Source organism: Thalia democratica, chromosome 4 (genome assembly GCF_965202585.1).
Source record: "Thalia democratica chromosome 4, ktThaDemo2.hap1.1, whole genome shotgun sequence".
Classification (NCBI taxonomy): Eukaryota; Metazoa; Chordata; class Thaliacea; order Salpida; family Salpidae; genus Thalia; species Thalia democratica.
This window is the reverse complement of record NC_139168.1, coordinates 50132283-50154083: the sequence shown is the minus strand read 5'-3', so window position 1 is coordinate 50154083 and position 21801 is coordinate 50132283. Positions and strand designations below refer to the sequence as shown.

The window sequence follows — 21801 nt, the reverse complement described above, 5'->3', positions numbered from 1 at the left end:
TGTGATTCAGGGAAAGTTTTACTTTTAAATAATCTCTAGCTCGTTTAAATCTACAGTTGTTTATAAAAACTTTATTTGTAAAATAATTTATAAGTTATAGATAACAGCTCAGTATGAGTTGTAAATTATTGTAAAATTGAATGTTTAAGTCGTTAGTTATAATAACATTAAAGCAAATATTAGAAAGATTTTGTACTTATCTATTTTTAAGAATGTCAGTAAATATAGTTTCTTATAACATAAGTTCTAAATAATTGGTAAAATTCTGCTAAAATTCTTTTTAAATAAAAGTTTTCTTTATACATTTTGTTGACTATAAACGTTTAAGCAAATATTTTATATGAATATAATGAGATGTCTTATTTAAAAAGACGTAAAATCTGTAAAAGTTTACATTTGTAAACATTTGGCGCTTTACTTTTAAGGGTAGTATAATTATCTTGATGTAGAGACAAATAAAAATATTTTAGTTATTTTTTTAAGTTAAGTAGCAGAAACTATACAATTATTATTGATATTTTATACAAATTGAAAACATTTAAAAATAGAAACTTTATAAAAAAAAAATTATTATTGTAACAAACCAACAAGTTTCGTTAAATGATTTTAACTACTTCGATTATATAAAACTAATACTTTGTTTGAATAAAAAAAATTAAAACATATTATGAAGGCATAAAAAAAATTAAAAAACAAAAACTTACACGATTAACTACTTTAAGCATAAAAAACACAAAACTACTAAAGTTTAGACTAAGATAGGTCTTAACTATAATAAACTGGAAATTCTTGTTTTTTGGTGAAAAATTATTAAAATAACCAAACCAAGATAATGATAAAAAATTAAAACGAACAACAACTTTTTATTGACTGTTACAAAAAAGCACTAAACATCTAACAAAGGTACAAATATGTATTAAATAGAAAATTGTTAAAGAAAAAAATAGCTTACTCAAGTTTATGTCAAAACTAATGACTAATGAATATTTTAGTTATGTTTGCAATAATCAAAACCGTCTGAACAAAGTTCTTTATATTGAAAGTCATATAAAAGTTATAAGTTTATAAAAACATCTAACTCATTTATAGCTTTTATTAAGTTGTAACTATTTATTTTAACACTGCATGTTATTTAATGTTAGTGCTAAGTGCTCACGTACTTCATGATTGAAAAAGTCGAAAAAATATGCAACACAATTTATTTATAGCTAACTCTTAAAACTCTAGCTTATTTTACAGCAAAATGAGTTATGTTGTATTGTATCTAGTTTTTTTAAATTCCATAATCATGTGATCTCAAAAGCTGTATTTAACTATAGTTTTTTTTTTGATTTTTTTGATTAAAAATTTTATTATTTAGTTACTTAAAACCTTAAATTGAAATACACGTTATTTGATAGCCCTAAATAAAAAACAACTTTTGAAAACAAAGTTTATTTGTTTTTTTTTGTAAAAATAACATTTTTACACACATTTAAAATGAATATGTTTTAAGTTGTTTTAAAAGCTCTAACACACAGTGGGCTTAAAAGGGATTTAATTAGAAATTACCAAAAAAATTATTTAGGTGAATAAAACAAAAATCAAAACAATGTAAACAGTTGAATATAATTAGATTTCTCGTTTTCAAAACTAGTTTCGTTTTTTTTCCTTTACGTATTTTAGAAGATAGTTCAAAGGCAACGAGTTTTTTATACTTTTAAGTTCCAAATTACTAAAAGTACTTCACAATTTTTGTCAACAAGTGACTGGAAAAACTACTCAAAAATACCTGAAATAATTACTAATAACTATTTTTTAACCATTTCTCTTAATTATGGCATAATGTTTAACAAAAATACGTATATAGTCTTTAAAATTTTTCACACTAAACCTTAAAAATTTTTGTATTGTAAGACCGAATTTATTAATAGCTTTCCTTTTAGTGTACTATTTATACGTATAAGAAAAAATACATATGTATACAAATATAGTGTTTACTTATGTTTGTTTGAACTATGCGAACAAATAATTGCCTAAGAAGCACCCTTGATATCTAAAAAAAAAGTAACTTACAAAAAATTATATGTTAAAAAGTTAAATTTTCAAATAAATTATGTGTTTCTCTAATGAAAACAACACAATGTTAATATGGTAAAAATGGTAAAAGTAGAGCAGGGGTTGGCAGCCTTATGTGACTCGCGGGCCGCACTATTTATAAAAAAAACCTTTGAGGGCCGCATTTATCTAAAAAAAAATTCTAGTAATCAGTAGAAAAGTATTGTTTAAGATCAGAAATATAACAGTAATATTACACTATTAATAAATAGTATTTATTGAATAAAGAGCCTAAGTGTAAGTTTTTATTACAAAAATTATAATTTTGATTGTTTTTAAAATGTATATTTTTTGCAGAAAAGGAGGTCGCGGGCCGCAGATTTTGACTTAAAGGACCGCATTTGGCCCGCGGGCCGCAGTTTGCCGACCCCTGAAGTAGAGCCATAAATAAGTATTTTAAATATAAAATTATAGAGTAGTAGTTTTTAACTGAAAATTAAGAAAAATCTGCGGTTTTAAACTTCACTTAACCTCCAAAATATTTTAAGCAAAAAACTAAAAAACACAGCTATATACTAACAAAAAGAAAACTTAATTATTATTTTTAGTTACCAAAAAATTCAATTTTGGCTGTGTAACATGTTTCAAGTTTTTTGTAAATTCGTTGTAAAAGAAATTAGTTTATTTTTTACTAAACCATTTTATATAGAAATGTGTGAACTTAAAGTTACATATGTTTCAGGTCATTATATAAAAAAGTTAAATTTAATTAAACTAAGTTTGAAAATTTTTATACCAAAATTTTCTAATGTGATTTTAAAGCTGTGTTACTTTTTTCTAAAGTATACACTAAAACTAAAATGGTACAAATCAATTTTATATTTATATTTTCATTTTATATACAACTTATAATAAACTTAATCAAAAGACAAAAAATTAAAATCAACTAAAAATAATTCTCAAGTAATTATCAATTATTAGATTTCTTAATATGTTTTTATTGATTTGTATACGTAAATATATTTAAATATAGACTTTACTAGCGAAGTAATCCACTGACAAAATTTAGTTGTTAATAAAAAACTAAAAACATATTTCTTATTTCTAACCTAGTCAATAAAGATAATTTTTCATACTTTAAAATATTAACTTTTCGTTTTAGAATAAACAGGTATAGTTCTTTATATAAAATTAAGATCAAAGAAAATATCAGCAAAAGTCTAACCGAGCCTAAGCCTGGACTTACATATGCTAAGAGACAAGTTCTAGTTAAAATAAAGGCTTGATCATACCACCTTGATCATCAGACCACAAGCTTTCGGTAGACTGAGCCCGGGTTTCGTCAGCTGAAATATTGTGGTCTGATGATCGAAGTAGTATGATTAAACCTCTATGATGTTTACAATCAAAAAAATCTGAAGAATTAGACCAAATATGTTAATAAACAGCAAAATTCACCGTACGACGAACAACAACAGCATCCAAGACAACCTACGACCGATTCGTCCTTACTAGGATTCATCAGGTATATTCGCGAAAGTCCGCTGTTGAGGTCTAACAAAGAGGGATTAAATACATAAGCACTCAAGTGACCTCGTTAAAACTGACCAACGAGCGTAGACTATAATCTCACAATAGTAAAACAGTCACATCGCTGACAATGTCTTAGATGCTTGGCTGTGAACAATTTGGCTGCATCAACTTATTCAACTTTACCCACAAACTATGCCTGCCTGATGAGTCCCAATAATGACGAAACCAGTCGTAGGATGCTGTTGTTTTTGGCCGTGCGTTGAAGTTATTTATTTATTATTCTTGCACAAAACGTCTCAACTTTGTTAATGATCGCCAAAATAAATACTGGTAATAATTCATAGTAAGACTAGATTTTACCAAAAAAGTTCATCAGCTGCAAAACATTTTTTATTCAAATAGAGTATTAGTTCTACGATTCAAGAACTCTAGTTAAACAAAAATAATTTTTTAACTGTGGAACCTTATGAGTAAAAACTGATTAAAGTAAAATCTGATATATAAATCACATCCATGCTATGAGATCGTACAGGTACAAACACGACATTTTTAAAAATATTCAAACTATACATTGAAGAACAATAAGTTTAATTTTAAGTCATGATTGAAATTATTTTTTTAAACGTTTAATTTAAATTGAACCGTTTCAAGATTTTAATAAAATATACACTTTAGAAAGTTAAAGAAAATTTAGAATTTAGTTTAAAAGAACGGTTTACATTTTATTATGGACAGATCGCTTCGTTAAGCTTTAAACTAAAAAAAAGTTAACCTATAGTTTAATAGCTAGTTAAGTCATAAACAAATATCATAGCTGTAAATGTGTTTTAAAAAAGTATGTTTAGTGTTTACGTTAGTATTATTTATTTATCAAAAGTTTCTTAAAGTTAGTGAACAAACTTATTGGTGAGTTATAAAAAGTAATTAAATCTTGAAAAGAAGTAGTATTATTAATTTTTACAAAAAATGTGTAGATTGATTTATAGTAATTTTGCTTCCTTCTTTTTATTCCGAACAATTAATTATTTGTGTACTTATGTACCATTTTAAAATTAGTTTTATTTTTTTATTTCTAAATCAATTAACATTTTTACACATTTTTCAATGATTTTTAAGAAAGTTGTAAATTTAGTAGGCCGCTTTACTTTTGAAAAATTATACTAAAAGAAAATTAATTTGTCCAATCAAAAATTATACAATTTAACAATGAAAATAGCGCCACAATTTACTCTGAATTTAACTTATATTTTACTTGTAAACACTACTTTAACACTCTCTTTCATTTTCTTTGTTTAGTAAACTTTTTATATTTGAAAAAATAGATGCGCGCCATTAAACAGATAAATAGCTTTATATATTCTTTTTATGTAATATTTCCTTTTGTTTAAGTATCGGTATGTATTTTATTCAAATTTCTCGGTAAACTATTTCGTTTTGTTTATGTTTACTAATTTTATGCTAAACATAATATTTAAAAAAAGTTAAGCAGCGATTTGAAAACACTAATTTTAATTAGATAAGTAAAATAAAATGCTTAGTTTAATCGATGAAAATCAAAGGCAATTTAATGAAATAAAAAATAATAAGCATAAAAGTAAATTATGTGCAAAAAATGCAAAATTTTTGGAAATAAATGGTATACAAAAATAGAGAAACAACAATAAAATGTATTTTATTTTAGCCATATTTTTATTTTTATATTAGATTATCAAATTTTAGTTAGCCATATGAATTAACGAAAGTTTTAAGCATTATGGGAGAAAACAGCCGAAACTTTCTAAAAGCTTTTATTTATCATTTTTATAACTTAATATTTCTTATTCTTAAAATACTAGCTATAGATAATACTACAGTAACAAGTTCTAAGGACTTAAAACTTCATTATATATTGATCACGAACAAAAAGAAAATAGAATCAACTCATACTCATAACTTTCATATAGATGCAAGAACAAATTAACTTTTTTTGCAAAACTAAATAGCATTTTTTTTTAAAGCTTATTGCAGACCCTGTCTATTTGTATTTTATAATGAATTTACAACTTTTGTGAGAATGCCATAAAAATATTTTACTCAGTGAAATGCTGTTTTCAATTATAAAAAGTGGTCTAAATCGGGTGGGTGTCAGAACGACACAGCGACAAAATGACACGGTGCGTCACTTTGGCACGGTGCGTCACTATGGCACGGAGGGTCACTTTGGCACAGCGACAAAATGACACGGTGCGTCACTTTGACACAGCGACAAAATGACACGGTGCGTCACTTTGGCACGGTGCGTCACTATGGCACGGAGGGTCACTTTGGCACAGCGACAAAATGACACGGTGCGTCACTTTGGCACAGCGTCAAAATGACACGGTGCGTCACTTTGGCACGGTGCGTCACTATGGCACGGAGGGTCACTTTGGCACAGCGACAAAATGACACGGTGCGTCATTTTGGCATAGCGACAAAATGACACGGTGCGTCACTCTGGCACGGTGCGTCACTATGGCACGGAGGGTCACTTTGGCACAGCGACAAAATGACACGGTGCGTCACTTTGACACTGCGACAAAATGACACGGTGCGTCACTCTGGCACGGTGCGTCACTTTGGCACGGAGGGTCACTTTGGCACAGCGACAAAATGACACGGTGCGTCACTTTGACATAGCGACAAAATGACACGTTGCGTCACTATGGCACGGTGCGTCACTTTGGCACGGAGGGTCACTTTGGCACGGCGACAAAATGACACGGTGCGTCATTTTGGCATAGCGACAAAATGACACGGTGCGTCACTCTGACACGGTGCGTCACTTTGGCACGGAGGGTCACTTTGGCACGGCGACAAAATGACACGGTGCGTCACTCTGGCACGGTGCGTCACTTTGGCACGGCGACAAAATGACACGGTGCGTCACTTTGGAATAGCGACAAAATGACACGTTGCGTCACTCTGGCACGGTGCGTCATTTTGGCACAGCGACAAAATGACACGGTGCGTCACTTTGACACAGCGACAAAATGACACGGTGCGTCACTATAGCATGAATTGTCTTTTTTGCACCGTTTTTTTTCATCTATATTCGCTCTTAAGGTCTTTTAACTTTATATTTTTGCAATAAGCGTTAATACTGCTTAATTTTAAATTTTAATTTTAAATTACTTTTAAAAACCTTAATTTGAAAGTTTTTCTATAGTACGTGTAAAAATTATAAGCAAAATTGGGAAAAGTGAGTATAACAACACAGAAGTTGGAGTTAAACCAATTATTCTTTTAATTATTATCTTTACTCCAAAAGTAACACATTTTGAATTCGAGTTGTAAATATTTAGAAAAATGTAGTGTTCAAAGCACATGCTTGAAAACTAAATTAAGATTTAAATATAAATGCGCATTAAATATGTAAGTAAACCTTAAAATACAACTTTATTTCAAATTTTATTAAATTAGTTTTAAAAATATTTGTACAAAATAGTTTTTAAAGCGTTTTAGATATATACATTTGATAGTTAATTAAAAAAACAAAACTAAGAAGCTTAACTAAACAGTAGAAGTTTTTTGTTCGATAATGTAACAAATTATTTTTATTTTAAGATTTCATTCAGTTTTATAAAACAAAATTATAACAAACTTATAAGCAAAACTAAACTTCTTCAGTAATATAACTTTTAATTATAAAATTTTGGTAGTAATTAGTTAAACAAAAGATTTATTATATTTTTTCAAACTATAGTAGCTTGATACATTTAGAACTATATATGATACAATGCTTTAAAATTTAAGTCATAGTATAAAAACAAGAAAATTCTTAAGTTTTGTTTTTAACGTTTCACGACTTTTCATATTTATATAACGAATTTAGAATAAAATTTAGTACTTTTTGTTAAACGTTTAATTAATTATTATCAGGAATTGTAAAAAAAGATAATTTAGATGTAATTTAATACAAAGTTATTTCGTTGTTAGATTAAGTCATGCGTGTTTTAACTCTAGTTTTTAAAAATTCAGAGTTAAGCTGCTTTTGTAGTAACTAGCCAGTTGTATTAAATATGTTTACTATTTAATCTATTAATTTGTTTAAACATAAAAGTTTTTTTATTACTGTTTTTTAAACCACAAAAGATTATCGCTCGAAAAGTTATACCAAAGTACATTTCAGTTATCGAGTCGTAAATAACATGCTTTAACAATCTATTACGAGCAGTTTAAAACATATTTTTTTAACTGTCAATTTTTTTAATCTTTTTGTTGCACCAAGCATTTCAGATAAAAGAGGATTAATAGAAATATTACAATTAAAACTTTCATTAAACTATTCAAAAACAATACGTATATTTATTATGTATGTGCCCCTTTTAATGTTCAGTTAAATACCAAGGGTATTGCCCAATTTTTAATCTAAGCTAGTAACAAACGGCGTTGACACAACTTGAGTCCTAATAAATTAAAATTAGTTGTTCTTAAAAATAGTGTATTAAATGCTAAGTTTATCGTCAATTTAGTTAATTCTATTAAAGTTAATACTATAAGTTTTTTTTATTTTTACAAAACTTTGTAGCCTAAAATATAAAGAATTAAACTTAAGAGTATGACAGATATTATAGTATATTATTCCATATAAGCAATAAAGTAGCATTTATATTTAAAACAAAATCAATAAATAAATTTCATAAAAATACAGTAAAAGCAGATTTTAATTTGCTTGTAAAACATTTCTGCTACTTTATGTACTTGAGTTTTGTTACAAAGTTTTAAAATCCCGGTTTTTTCTTAACTTTGTTATGAAGATAATATTTAATTTTTTATCTTGCTAATAAAAAAAAGTTTTTGTAAAAATAAATACGTTTTCTAGGATTTCTAAAAACTTTTTTTTTTTAATTTTAAAACAATCTTGTTTATTAATTAGGAGTTAATTTCTTTCTGATGAAAAAGTAACAAAAAATTTTTTTTATTTGCTTTTGATATAAAATAGACAATATTTTGAAAATATGGGGCATTCGGCAGTAATTGGTGAAAGCGATGTGCTATTTACCTAATTATCATGAGCAACCCGTGGTCTCCAATATCTGTATTGAGATATTGTAGACCACGAGTTGCCTGAGCTTTAGGAATATTCTAATAGGAGTCAGACGCCTAATCCATTAAAAAACGCAGCGAGAAAACATTTTAGACAATTACTAACCAATTTTTAAAGAGTTTCAAATCTTGGCAATATTAATTGTGATAATGTTTAATTTTGCGAAGTTTTACTATTATAACAGTAAGAAAAATTGTATTTTGTTAAAGCAAGTCTACAATTGTATTACAAGTGTGTAGAAGTGGTTTATTGAGTTTTGTTTAAAGAGATGCTTGATGTAAGGAATTTTTTGCTATAAAAACTAATTTATTTGCGGTTGTTTGTATTTATACTTCTATCTATGCATTTTTAGTGCTTAGGTGCACAATTTTATTTGCGAAAGAGCAATATACTCTACTTCTAAGTGCACGATATATGTTGCAACTAACATAAATCGCATAGAGGCGCAAAATTTCGATCTTTAAGTGAAATGCACAATGATTTTTTGAAGGTGTTGCTACAAACTTAAAATGACACCGTGCCAGAGTGACGCACCGTGTCATTTTGTCGCTATGCCAAAATGACGCACCGTGTCATTTTGTCGCCGTGCCAAAGTGACCCTCCGTGCCAAAGTGACGCACCGTGCCAAGGTGACGCACCGTGTCATTTTGTCGCCGTGCCAAAGTGACCCTCCGTGCCAAAGTGACGCACCGTGCCAGAGTGACGCACCGTGTCATTTTGTCGCCGTGCCAAAGTGACCCTCCGTGCCAAAGTGACGCACCGTGCCAGAGTGACGCACCGTGTCATTTTGTCGCTGTGTCAAAGTGACGCACCGTGTCATTTTGTCGCTGTGCCAAAGTGACCCTCCGTGCCAAAGTGACGCACCGTGCCAGAGTGACGCACCGTGTCATTTTGTCGCTGTGTCAAAGTGACGCACCGTGTCATTTTGTCGCTGTGCCAAAGTGACCCTCCGTGCCAAAGTGACGCACCGTGCCAGAGTGACGCACCGTGTCATTTTGTCGCTGTGTCAAAGTGACGCACCGTGTCATTTTGTCGCTGTGCCAAAGTGACCCTCCGTGCCAAAGTGACGCACCGTGCCAGAGTGACGCACCGTGTCATTTTGTCGCTGTGCCAAAGTGACGCACCGTGTCATTTTATCGCTGTGCCAAAGTGACCCTCCGTGCCAAAGTGACGCACCGTGCCAGAGTGACGCACCGTGTCATTTTGTCGCTGTGTCAAAGTGACGCACCGTGTCATTTTGTCGCTGTGCCAAAGTGACCCTCCGTGCCAAAGTGACGCACCGTGCCAGAGTGACGCACCGTGTCATTTTGACGACCGTGTCATTTTGTCGCTGTGTCATTCTGACCCGCTCCCTCTAAATCAGCCTGCTTGTCGAACAAATTAAAAGACAACTTATTTTGCTTCAAATAATGCTACTTACATGCGAAAGGTAAGATACTAAAGAAAATAATGACAAAAAAAAAACAGTTTAAATTTTTGTTCATAAATGATGCGACAGAAGTTGTCTTTTTATGAAAAATAGTCAACAAATAGTTTTAAAGATATAAAACGTATTTAATGCTTGCCAAAGCAGTATATATCCTTAAACTTTTAAAAGCTAGACATTTCTGTGAATAAAAAAAGTTTGCACAGAAACTTTTGAAAATAGTTGTTTGCTAACAATTTTATTAGTTATCGTTATGGTATGAAACTATAATAACAGTAGTATAAATGTAATTTAGCATTAAAATTCTGCATTAAGATGTGCTTTTTTTCAGTGAGCTTTGCTCTTTTAATTAGGTGACAGTTTTCTCTCACAACTTATCGCAAGTTGAACCTTAAGAATATTTACATGTAATCAGTTTGTATAATATTTACAACATTTTTAAACTATGATAATCTATGTTTTTTATATAGCAGCTATGTAAAAATATGTTTAGTTTATTACAAATTGTCTCTATGTTTATTTTCAATATTTTATTTAAGTAGCGCTATCACTCAACTGTTAGAATAATACAAATTTAACAAAATATATAGAAATAATAAATAAAAAAAACAATTTTGTTTTAAACTTGAATATATAGTCTAAATAATTAAGTTTTAGACCTGTAGTAACTATTATTAAAAAGAAATTACTTTTTGAGTTATGTACTTAAAACGCAATTAACATTTATTAATTCATAGAGCTTCAGTTAAAAATATATCTTAATTAATTGAGGTAGTGATTAGTTAGCATTTGATTAAACTCTGTTTGACAAATAACATTTATTTTTATTAACAAGTACTAATTTTTTTGGAATAAATAAACATTGTTGTGTCAATAAAATTCAAGTAGTGCTAAAAATACTAATTAAACCATTTAGAATTGACAGTTTAACTATTTAAATAGTTTACGGCAAATTAAAAAATCATGTAATTGTCTCAGCTTTAACAGTTTTATCACATTTTTCTGAAAAATTATTTCTTCTTTTTATTGCTTGGAGTTCGGCAATAAAATAAATGGTCATAGTAACCATTAGCATGAGATGAAGAACAGAATTATGATTGAACTCGGGAGGAAGAGGACAGCCTTGAGCTTCGGGAGAACCTTCACTTTGGTTACAACCTGTCCTTGCAAGAACTTGGTGGACCACTCCTAATTGAGAAAAAAATATTAAAAAAAGTATTACATGAAGACTAAAAGTTACTTTTATTGTTATATGATGTAAGACAAAGTTTTTTAAACTATTTTATGAGTTTTTACAATAAATTAACTAAGTTATCTATAAGCATAATAATACATTTTAACAACAACAAAAAAAAACAACAACGTAATTATTAAGGTATACTTTTTTCTTTTTATGTAAAACAAACTAACCTGCAATTAGAAATGAAATTGGAGCTAAAATGTGCAAACTTAAATCTTTTCTATACCACAGATATTCGTAAGTTGTTTTTGAGTTATTATTAGTTTTTGATGTACCTAAATAAATTGTTGCATCGTTTTTATATAAAAAGTTTTTAAATAAAATAAAACGATAAAATCAAAACAGATGAGTTGTTTATTGAAATATGTATGCTTTTGTAAGAAGTGTAAAAAAATAAACTAAGAAAAACTTAGTTACCAGTTCTTATATACTTTTCAAAAATCAAAAACTTTGGACAAAAGATCAAGAAGACAGAACGTTTAAACTATTGTCTCATTTTCTTTGAAAAGTAGACCAGATCTTCAGTCAGTTTATTAACAAAACAACGCACAAATAAAAACGTAAACATTTTAAACAAAAGTTTTTGAGCAGTATTATGATATCATGCTTATGATGTTATATTAAATTTATATATAAAAAAATATGTTAAGAAAATTATTCAAGTTATACAAAACATTAATTGTTAGAAATAAGAAAGTAAATTAAAGATTAGATTTAAATATTTTTAATATATATAAGTACAATTATTTAAATATTAATCAATCAGTTAAAAATTATCAATGAAAAAAAGAGCAAAAAAATAAAATTATTTACAACAACAACATATATAAACAGTCATTATAAATCTTGGCAAAACAACTAATATTCTTTCATTATATGTATAAACCAGAGCAAACAACTTTAAGTGTTAAAACTAACTATATTTGAAAAAAGATTTAATTAACTGTTTAATTGTTTAATGTTAATTTTTCGGAAAACTAAAAAATAATAAGTTTTTCACCGTTGTTTTCATTTTTTCTATCTAGTTTTCTTTTACCATAGATAGTTGCTACTATTATCATTATTAGACTAGCTAAGGAACCTGTAAATAAGTTTCACTTAGTATAAAAAATACTTTTCGTAGATAAATTGTATATTTTATATACTTGAATTCTAAATATGTAAACGGTTTGTACGTAATGTTATTTTTAAACAAAAAATCTCTACTATTTAAAGGTACTTTGTATTGTGTAGGTAGATTGTACTTGTATACTATAAAAGTCTAGTTAGGTTAAAGAAAGCTGTTTTTTGTAAAAAAAATTATAAAAAAAAAGTTTTTAATTTCACTACCATAATATTTCAGTTTATATCAAAATAAACAAATTAAACCAGGGTTTCCGAAACTGAGCCAAGTGGCCCCATTAGGGGCCATGAGGTCATAATTTGAAACTTATACTAGATATTTTATGATTGATGATGAAGAGCACAAAAAATAAATAAAAAATGTCTTATAGGTTTTTAATGGTAGTTTTGAAACTTACACGAGGTATAATGGAAAAAAGATTGGAAATTTAGGGAGCCACAAGCCTTAAAAGGGGGATCCACAACGCCTCAATTTGAAACTTATACTAGATATTGTGTAGTTGATGATGAAAAACAAAAAAAAAGTCTTAGGCGATTTTAATGGTAGTTATTTGAGAAGTGTTGTCGGAGGGGGCCATAGCTTTTTAAAATTCTTTAAAAGGGGTCTTTTGAAAAAAAGTTTGGGAAACCCTGAATAAAACTAATACTATTCTAATTAAGTTTTGAAAGTATTGAGTATTAATAAACGTTTATACCTAGGTAGACACAAATGAAAGTGATTTGTAAATCCCATGGATTACTAGGATGTGCTAACATAGCAAGGCAATAAATAAAGATACTTGATGTAAACAAAATAAGAGGTATCCATAGCAACAACTTTCTTTTTTTCGTTGATAAGCTTAATACTTTTTCTTCGGTTAACTATTAAAAACAAATTAAAGTTTTAAGTCTACTTTTGTACTGAATACTAAGCTTATCAAGGAAGCAACTTAAAATAAGATGAGTACATTTTATACTTTTTACATTTCGTAACCTTTAAAACAACTTTTGAAAGAAAAAAGTTGTTTTTTTAATTTCAAGTTATATAGAACTTGTTAAGTTAAAACTTCGACTTTCAAAAAGAAAAATGTTTAAGATATTACTTTAATGATAGTTAGCTTTTAAGTTTAGATTAGAGAATCTTTTAACTATTAGTACATATTTCGTTTAAATATTTACAAATAAATTAAATTATGTACTATACTTAAATTTATCATTTTAGTTTATTATAATATTTTATAGGTATATCATATACAAAATATAATATATATTAAATATAATTAAGTCCTGGACAAGACGTTTAAAGGTATCCGTGGTGTGCGACTCGATGACTGAAAGGTTTTTTCGTGCACCAGGTCCTAGGACCAAATAATTTGAGCGTCTTTTTTTGTCGTTCAATAAAGTTCATTAGTAAACTTCATAAATAACGGAGTTTAGAATTTTTTAAATATTTAATTTTTAATCTTGTTTCATCAAATCTATAACTTGACGTAGCAAACAAATATACTAAATTTTATATAAGACTTTTTATTGAAATCAACAAAAATATTAATTAAGTTATGTACTAAAAGTTTCACAATATGGAATTTGAGCTCTAATTAAATTGAAAATATTAAAACTATATAATATAAATCCTTTATGATACCTTGTTTATTATATGGAGATAAAAAAAAATACAATTAGATAGTTTTGTAAATTTAATCATTTATAAAAGTGTCTTTGCAGCTTTGACTTTTATTTTTTAGGATTAGAAGTAGTAGTTAGAAAAACTTTAAATGAACTAACTATCTGTTGTCCAATCCATATAAGACCAACAATTTCAAAAGCAGCAAATGAAGACCCGATTCGCCATAATATTACCCATCTCCAATCTGAAGTCCAGTCAGTATAATTTTCTACCTACAGTATGTTTTAACTAAACTTTATGTTTTTATAATGTTTGTAGTTTCTTAAAAGCACCAACGATTATATATATTTAATATATTTTAGTAAAAAATAAAACACAATCTTTACTTAATTTTATTTATATCAAAAAATAGAGCAGACAATAATTACTTTATTTTGAATAGAGGACAAAAAAGATTTTCAAAATTCTTAACAGTAATTTAAAAGTTTTTTATTTTTATATAAAGTTTTTTAAAGGTATGTAAAACATTTTTCATCATGAATTTATAGTATATATTTTATACACACTGTTTTGTATTTTATAATATTTTACTCAAATATAGAATTTGACATCTAGAATAAATTGTAGTAAAACTTTTTTTAGTCCTTTTACTTCTTTGTATTTGTAAATTCAAAAAAAAACCAACAAAATTTATTAAAACAAAAAACGGTAATTATTACTAAATCATTTTCAAACACTTAAAGATAAATTTTTGGATTTTTTACTTATAATTATAAGTATAACAAATTTTCTTTATAGTTATAATAGTTATTTCTATAAAAAAACTTTATTATAGAACATGATTAAAAAAAGTCCACAATAACAATTTAAATATTATAAACTTGTTTTCGTAAAGATCGTTCTAATCGTTATGATTTTAAGTGTTTTCTAGAATTTTAAATGGAAACACTATATGTTTTAATTTGTATACTTAACTTATATCATTCATATTTCTTTTAAGTTTCGAATAAAAAATCCTTTTTTAAATAAAAAATAGCTGTGAGACTATTATGAAATAAACTTGTTGCAAAAATTGGTGTACAAGTCCTGCTAATAGAGCTCCAGCCCCCATGGAGTACTCTATTATAACAACAGCAACCGTGTTTTTAGTACGAGACTTTATGTTCGAAGTTGATTGAAAAAGAGTTTTCATGAGGAGGTGACTACCAAATACAAAGCACATTGCAGCTTCGATGTAATCCGTGATGTAAGTTCCAACCTCGTCATCTATCCCTCGGTGGTACAACAACTTTCGTGTAGTCATGATGACGTACTATTTAGTATATTAGCTATTTTTTTGTTATAAGATAATAAAAAAAAAAAAAAATTCTTTTTTAAGTAAAATCAAGTCAAAAAAAAACTAATAAAGATATTTAAAAGTTAATTTTTTTTCAAAATTAAATTATCTTTTTAATTCTAAGCATGCCTGATAAATTTGATATGATAAAAAAAAATAATTTAGAGACTAAAAATGTCGACCTAGGGTCTAGACATTAAACAAACAGATGTGTTGTAAACTATTACAACTTTTAGTTAATGTAAAAAAATAAATTGTTAGAAGTTTACGTTAAAAACACAAGACGATTAGTTTCAAAAATAACGTACATACAACATAATTTATTATTAAAAAATAGTTGCAATGTAGAATTTCAGAAACTTTTAATTTACGTGTATAAAAAATTAAATTACTATTAATTAGTTGTGAAAAAGTTAACTCTTTCGCTTTGTTGAAATACTTTTTCTCACTCAAATGATATATAACAGTAACTTATTGTACGATAGCAAGTTTAAAAATTAACTTTTGACTCGTCAATTCCTATTATTGATTTACTTTATATGTGCTATACTTTAAAAATATATATTATAATTTAATTAACTCTAGTATTGTAACTTTATAAACTTCTAAAGATAAGACAGAAAACTGAATAAAAAAGAGTTTCATTATATTTAAAAAATGAAATAAAATGAAGCTTATATTCTATTTTTGTTTAGAAAGTGTTAGTTTTTAAAAAAGATATTTCACTTCGTTGCAATTTAAATAAGATATAATTTTAATTTTACTTAGTAACAAATTATGTTTGTAAACTTATTACTTTTATAAAAAAGTTTGCGTAGTCATTTTAGATTATTAAAATAAGTAACTATATTTTTGTTTAAAAACTTAAGTTTAAAATACAAGTTAAAGGTTTCACTAAACGAAATCATGTACAATTGTTTTTTATAAACAAGTTGTTGTTTTAGTAAAATTATTTTAAAAGTTTTTTTTTTTACATCATCTTAATAAGTTATTTTGTCTAAATAGGTAAATAAATCTGTATTGTCACAATCAAACCATTTTATTGTAAAACATTAAGTTAGTATGCAGTCAATTCAAAATACATTACTACAATTAGTCTAAAATTTTGCAAGTGCAAATGCGTTTCTAAGTTTAAAATACAATTTTAATGGTTGTAATTAAATTCATTATAGTGTTATATGTCTAATATTAAAGTATCGAAAATAAAGTTGCTACTACCTTTTACTTTTTTTATTTTATTCTTATTTTTAAACTTTAAATTTCATTTATTATCATTATTTGGTATATCGGAGTTAAAGTAACCTGTTTTATTAATCTGACATAGGTTGTATTTTTTTAACTAAAGAAACTTTGATAAAAGCATATAATTATCAGCTGATAAGTTTATTGACCACCAACAAAAATAAGAACGAAAATGTTTAAAAAAGAGTTGGTCTAAGGATTTGGTGTACAAAAAGACTTCTCAGTTACCGAGAGCTTCCCATAAAAAATCAAATCATTTGTTATACAATTTTATAATTTATTTATTATGTTAAACAAAAACAAAAAAAAGCTTTAATATCATTTTTTATCAAATAAAAACAACTTTCTTTTATGCATAATTGTTATAAAATAGAGTAATTTATGTTATTTAAGTTATTTTGTGCTATTTTCATCTGTTTCAAGTTGTAAATGGACTATTTTATACTACAGTTAGCTCTATATAAATATGATATAAATTAATTAAGACTGACTATAAATTTGATACAATTATAAATATGCATTATAAACTTGCATAAACAGAACAATTCATAAATAAGCGAAAATAAATTTGATAAAAACATTATGTGCTTGATGAATGTTTTAGAAGTATTTAATTTGATAAATTTTATGTGATTACAAGCTAATCTCATAACTTTAAATAATTTTAACTAGCTATATTTTAACTATTTTTATAAAGTTTCGATCGTTGTTTATACATTTTGAAATGACAAGTTTACCTAAAAAAATATTGTAAATTGAGCATGTATTTTGTTTTAGTGTATGACATTTAGTGTTTTTATAATTTAATTACAATTTTAAACTAGTTTAATCTATTCTAACTAAAAACACATTAATTACAGATATCAGAAATTAATGAAACATTTAAAAGCTATAATCATGTAAAGTTTAGTACAAAGCAAGAGGTAAAACATACAATTTTTTAAATAAGATTTCTCTGAAATTCAGAGTTCGAACTATTTCATTCAAACGTATTCCTTATTAGAACAACATTAAATTATATAGTATGCGCTACGACTACATCATATTATTATTCACCATAAACAAACCCAAAGCTTAGATTTTCACAAAACATTTTTAAATTCTATTTTTAGTATTTTTTGTTACACTAAGGAAAAATTTGCAGTGTTAAAAAATGAATGACAGTAAACAAGATTTATAAACACAATTTTTCTTACCTTCTACATTTGAGTCACAAACTATGAATCACAAAATCTGTGGTTAAACTTTACATACATATAATTTTAAACTTTGTGTATTATTTTTTACAGTTTTAATAGATAACTTATTTTTAAACCTTTAATTTAAATACTAAAATATTACTTTTTAGTTTTTTTAGTTAAATTTTTTTTAAAAATTTAGAAAATTACTATTTTAATACTTTATATTTTAACAGTACAAACTTTGGACCTACTTTTTTTTTAATCCTTCCAATTCATCAAATTTTTATGAAATTACTGATTAAGCTTAATAAATTTTTTTTTACACTGTCTCAAAAGCTGTAAAATAATATAATCAATTTGTGTATTTTTCCACCATAAAACAATTGTAATAAATACATTAGAAAATATAAAAAACTTTTTTTTTTCTTTTTCTTAAAAAAAATACTTAAACCATGAATTATATTTAAGTAGTTAAGAAATTTTTCGTTTAAAAGATCTTGTTTCTTTTAATTAAAAAACTCAATAACAAGATTACTGTTTTATATTGTTAGTAAAATAGTTAAAAAAATTTACTTGGTCAGATTTTTTACGAGACTAAAATTATGTTTTTAGAATTTTTATCAATATTTTCAACCAACTAGTGTTCAAAGGGCTTTAAGTAGAATTACATTAATCAAAGAACAAACCTTTTAAACAATTAGTTTATTGATATTTCTTAGCTATGACTAATATAAGTTACAAATATTTATTGTTAGCTGACAATAACTTTTAAAACGAAAATTAAGAACTCAGAGCCATGTAATTAACTTGTATGTCGCTTATGCTTTGCAAGCTTATTAGCTGTAAATAACTTTCGAATGACCACTATTTCCTCTACGCTAACCCTTAGCACGTCATGATCAATTGACCAAACAAGTACTTGTTAGGATTAGACGGGTTTGTACCTATTAAATGCATTTTACTTATTACTAAACTCCATGCTTTTGTGTCTAGCTCTTAGTAAAGCTAGTATAAATTTAAAAGGTTTTGTTTCGAAATTTAACACAAATAAACTTAATACAATTTGTTTAATACTTTTCTATACTGAAAAAAAAACTACAACTGTAATTTTACTTTTCAAAGTATTTTAAAGTTCTGAAATTTTTAGCGAAGTAATAGTTAATACTATTTAGCAAATATGTAGGAATTATAATTGTTAAGCAGCTACTGCTTACTTGTAAAAAGATTGCGTATGTATATGATTTTTAGCTACATTAAAACGTTTTAAGTTAAAATGTTATTCTACAAAGTATTTTTTTAAGTCTTAATTTATAAAGCAAGTAATTTAAATAGTCCATTGTTATTTTGAAGTCTATATTTTCGAGTAGAATGTTTTTTTTTAATAGTTTTAAAAATTAAAACTCTAAGTATAACTATATTGTTTATTTTAGTTGATCTAATCTTTATAATATTTAAATTATTATACTATAAGTCTAAAAAGTACAATGGTAAGAACTTTTTTTTTTTTTGCTTTTTAAAATGTTAATAAACTTAAAACAATAATTTATGTTTAAGATACATACTATACTGTATGTTTATAAGTCTTTAAAAGGACATTTAAATTGTTTTAATCTCTTTGTAACTTTAGTAGCATAACAAACTAGTATTTGCTTACATTTGTTGTAGATAATTGTTTATTACATAACAAACTTTATTACATAACAAACTTATCAAAATGATTTTATTTAGATAATGCTCAAAGTATTTGGTCCTAGGGCCTAGTGCACGAATAGACCTTTCGGTTATCGAGTCACACACCACTTGACGTAACATTTTAACAAGACGTAACGTTTTAAGTCTTGTCCAGTAATAAGTAAGTGTAAACTAGTAAACAGTTCTAAAAAACTAAATTAACTACTAAACTTTTCATAAAATAACGTTTTTGACGAAACTTAGCTGTTAAGTGCTTAAAATAATGCAAACGATAAGCATTATATTTTATTGGCCTGGGGTGGTTTGAGACAATAAAGATGATGCTATCTGTAAAAAATATGCTGCCTTGGTTATTTTTTAACGACCTTTTTCTTTAAGAAAAAACAACATACTTCTTATTTAATTACTCTAAAAAATTTCATTCTGCATGTTTATGTTAAAAAAAAAAATATATATAAAATACCTCCTCATACACTGTCTGCTTTAATAAAATCTTGCTTTTTTAAGTCCAACATATTATTGCAAACGATTTTTTGAAAACACATTGGAAAGTTTTTAATAATACTAGAATAATACTATTAAAAAACTTTTTACTTTCATTTAAACATTCAAGATATACAAACAAATACTTTATTTAAAACTTCCATTTTGGCTTAGTTAAAAGTAATATTTATTACAAAAAAAGTCAAAGTTTATTCGTCATGATTATACACAACTTTAAAAATATTTTTTCAACACAGACAGTGTAGAAGTACTTTTCGACCAGTATTTTATTTGTTGTTAAATTTAGTAAAATTGCTGTTTAAGAAAACACATTGTCCCGAAATATGTTTACGTTAGAATTAGGATAACAAAAATAAAATTTCAAGGACTACTGAAAAGACATTTTGTTATGACGATATCAGTAAAGTTTAATTAACTTTATCCTCTATCTAGTTAATTAGTATAGTTGTGTTACATTTATTAAACTGATTAAACATTTGATTTATTTCGCATTTATTATAACTGTGTTACAATTTATTAATTTTTATAAAGTCTTTTTATTAGTTAATGTTAATACAGCATTTTAAATTTAATTTAAATACTGTCGAGCGTAATTAAAAAGTACTTCTATTTTCGTTTATGTTCAATAAAATATTAATGATTTAAAGTTTTTCAAAATAGTTGTTACTTTAATTAAAAAAGATATTATTACAAAATTACTAAAAACAAGATAAACATAAATAAGTTTGAATAATTTTCGCCTATTTCGTTTTAAAATTAGCTAGATTTTTTTAAAATATTTATTCACTATGAAACATTTCAAAGTAATTACTAACTCACTTGTAAAACGAAAATATGTACTGGAACGCACTTAAACACAAATCGACACACAATTTCTACAATATTATTTTTACATTGTACTGGCTGTTTGAGCTCATAAAACATAAACAAATAAAGTATAAAAACATCTAATAAACTTTTTAGTTAGCTTAAGCTAATTGAAATCTAAACTAAACCTAAAACAAATTTTATTAACCGATTCAAGATACACATTATAATACAAAGTTTCGATTTTTGTATTAGTTGAACACTGAATTTAAGGGTGTTTAAAGCAACCATGGTTGTATGTCATAGTTAGTACACTTTAAGACTAAGTTGAATAGTTTAGAAAATTTTATAAACTTAAACATTTTGTTACAAGTTCTGCTGAGTAAACTAATAATAGCAATTCTCGTTGGTTATGTTTTTTATACACATGTAGAAAACTTTGGTTTTTTTATTCACTTTACTAAACATTTACATGCTATCACAAGAAAGGAATTTTTTAAGTTTAGTTTTTTATACGTGTAAAAACAAGTTCATTTTCACATGTAAACACAGACAAAAATATTTTAAAAGGTTTAACATTTTTTTAAAGTCTTGTTTTTTCTGTGTTTGCATGTGAAAAAGTTATTTAAAGTATTTCAGTCCTGGACAAAACGTTAAAAGGTATCCAAACGGTGTACGACTCGATATCTTAAGGTTCTTCTTACACCAGGTCCTCGGACCAAACATTATAAGCGATTTTTTTTTTGCCGTTCAATAAAAAATATATAACAATATAAACGTTTGCTTAAATAATGTTTTTAGACTTAGTTTGCAGGATTATCTTAATAACATTGAACACTTTATAATTTTTTATTTTGAAAATAAGATTATTTTTATGTTTCAAAACTATAATTATTAAATCATTTCAGGACAGTTTTGTGAGGACGACAGTTATAATTCAACTTAAAAAAAAATTCAATTTCAACAAATTTAGTTCTAATAGTTTTGAGTTATTCTTAATTGTATGT

At 26.3% G+C, this 21801-nt stretch overlaps 1 protein-coding gene across 2 annotated transcripts; it reads right to left on the bottom strand.

The window, feature by feature from the left end:
• Positions 1–10836: 10836 nt before the first annotated feature.
• On the bottom strand, positions 10837–18125 carry LOC145834788 (uncharacterized). Of its 2 annotated transcripts, none has more exons than XM_082942300.1 (7): positions 18043–18125; positions 15093–15344; positions 14191–14304; positions 13122–13287; positions 12305–12385; positions 11475–11579; positions 10837–11252 (listed from the first exon to the last, which is right to left on the bottom strand). In XM_082942300.1, exons 2-7 carry the CDS (start codon positions 15333–15335, stop codon positions 11026–11028), a joined length of 936 nt encoding a protein of 311 aa, XP_082798426.1. In that variant the 5' UTR covers positions 15336–15344; positions 18043–18125; the 3' UTR covers positions 10837–11025. The 2 variants fall into 2 exon arrangements, with proteins under 2 accessions (XP_082798426.1, XP_082798427.1); XM_082942301.1 differs by having other exon boundaries at positions 15171–15344.
• Positions 18126–21801: the final 3676 nt, after the last annotated feature.

Excerpts from the sequence above, each read along its gene's own strand:
- LOC145834788 (XM_082942300.1), bottom strand. The coding sequence starts at position 15,335 with ATGACTACACGAAAGTTGTTGTACCACCGAGGGATAGATGACGAGGTT. Across the intron at positions 14,305-15,092 it reads TACACCAATTTTTGCAACAA|GTAGAAAATTATACTGACTG; the intron begins GTTTATTTCATA and ends AACATACTGTAG. Across the intron at positions 11,580-12,304 it reads TAGAAAAAATGAAAACAACG|GTACATCAAAAACTAATAAT; the intron begins GTGAAAAACTTA and ends CAATTTATTTAG.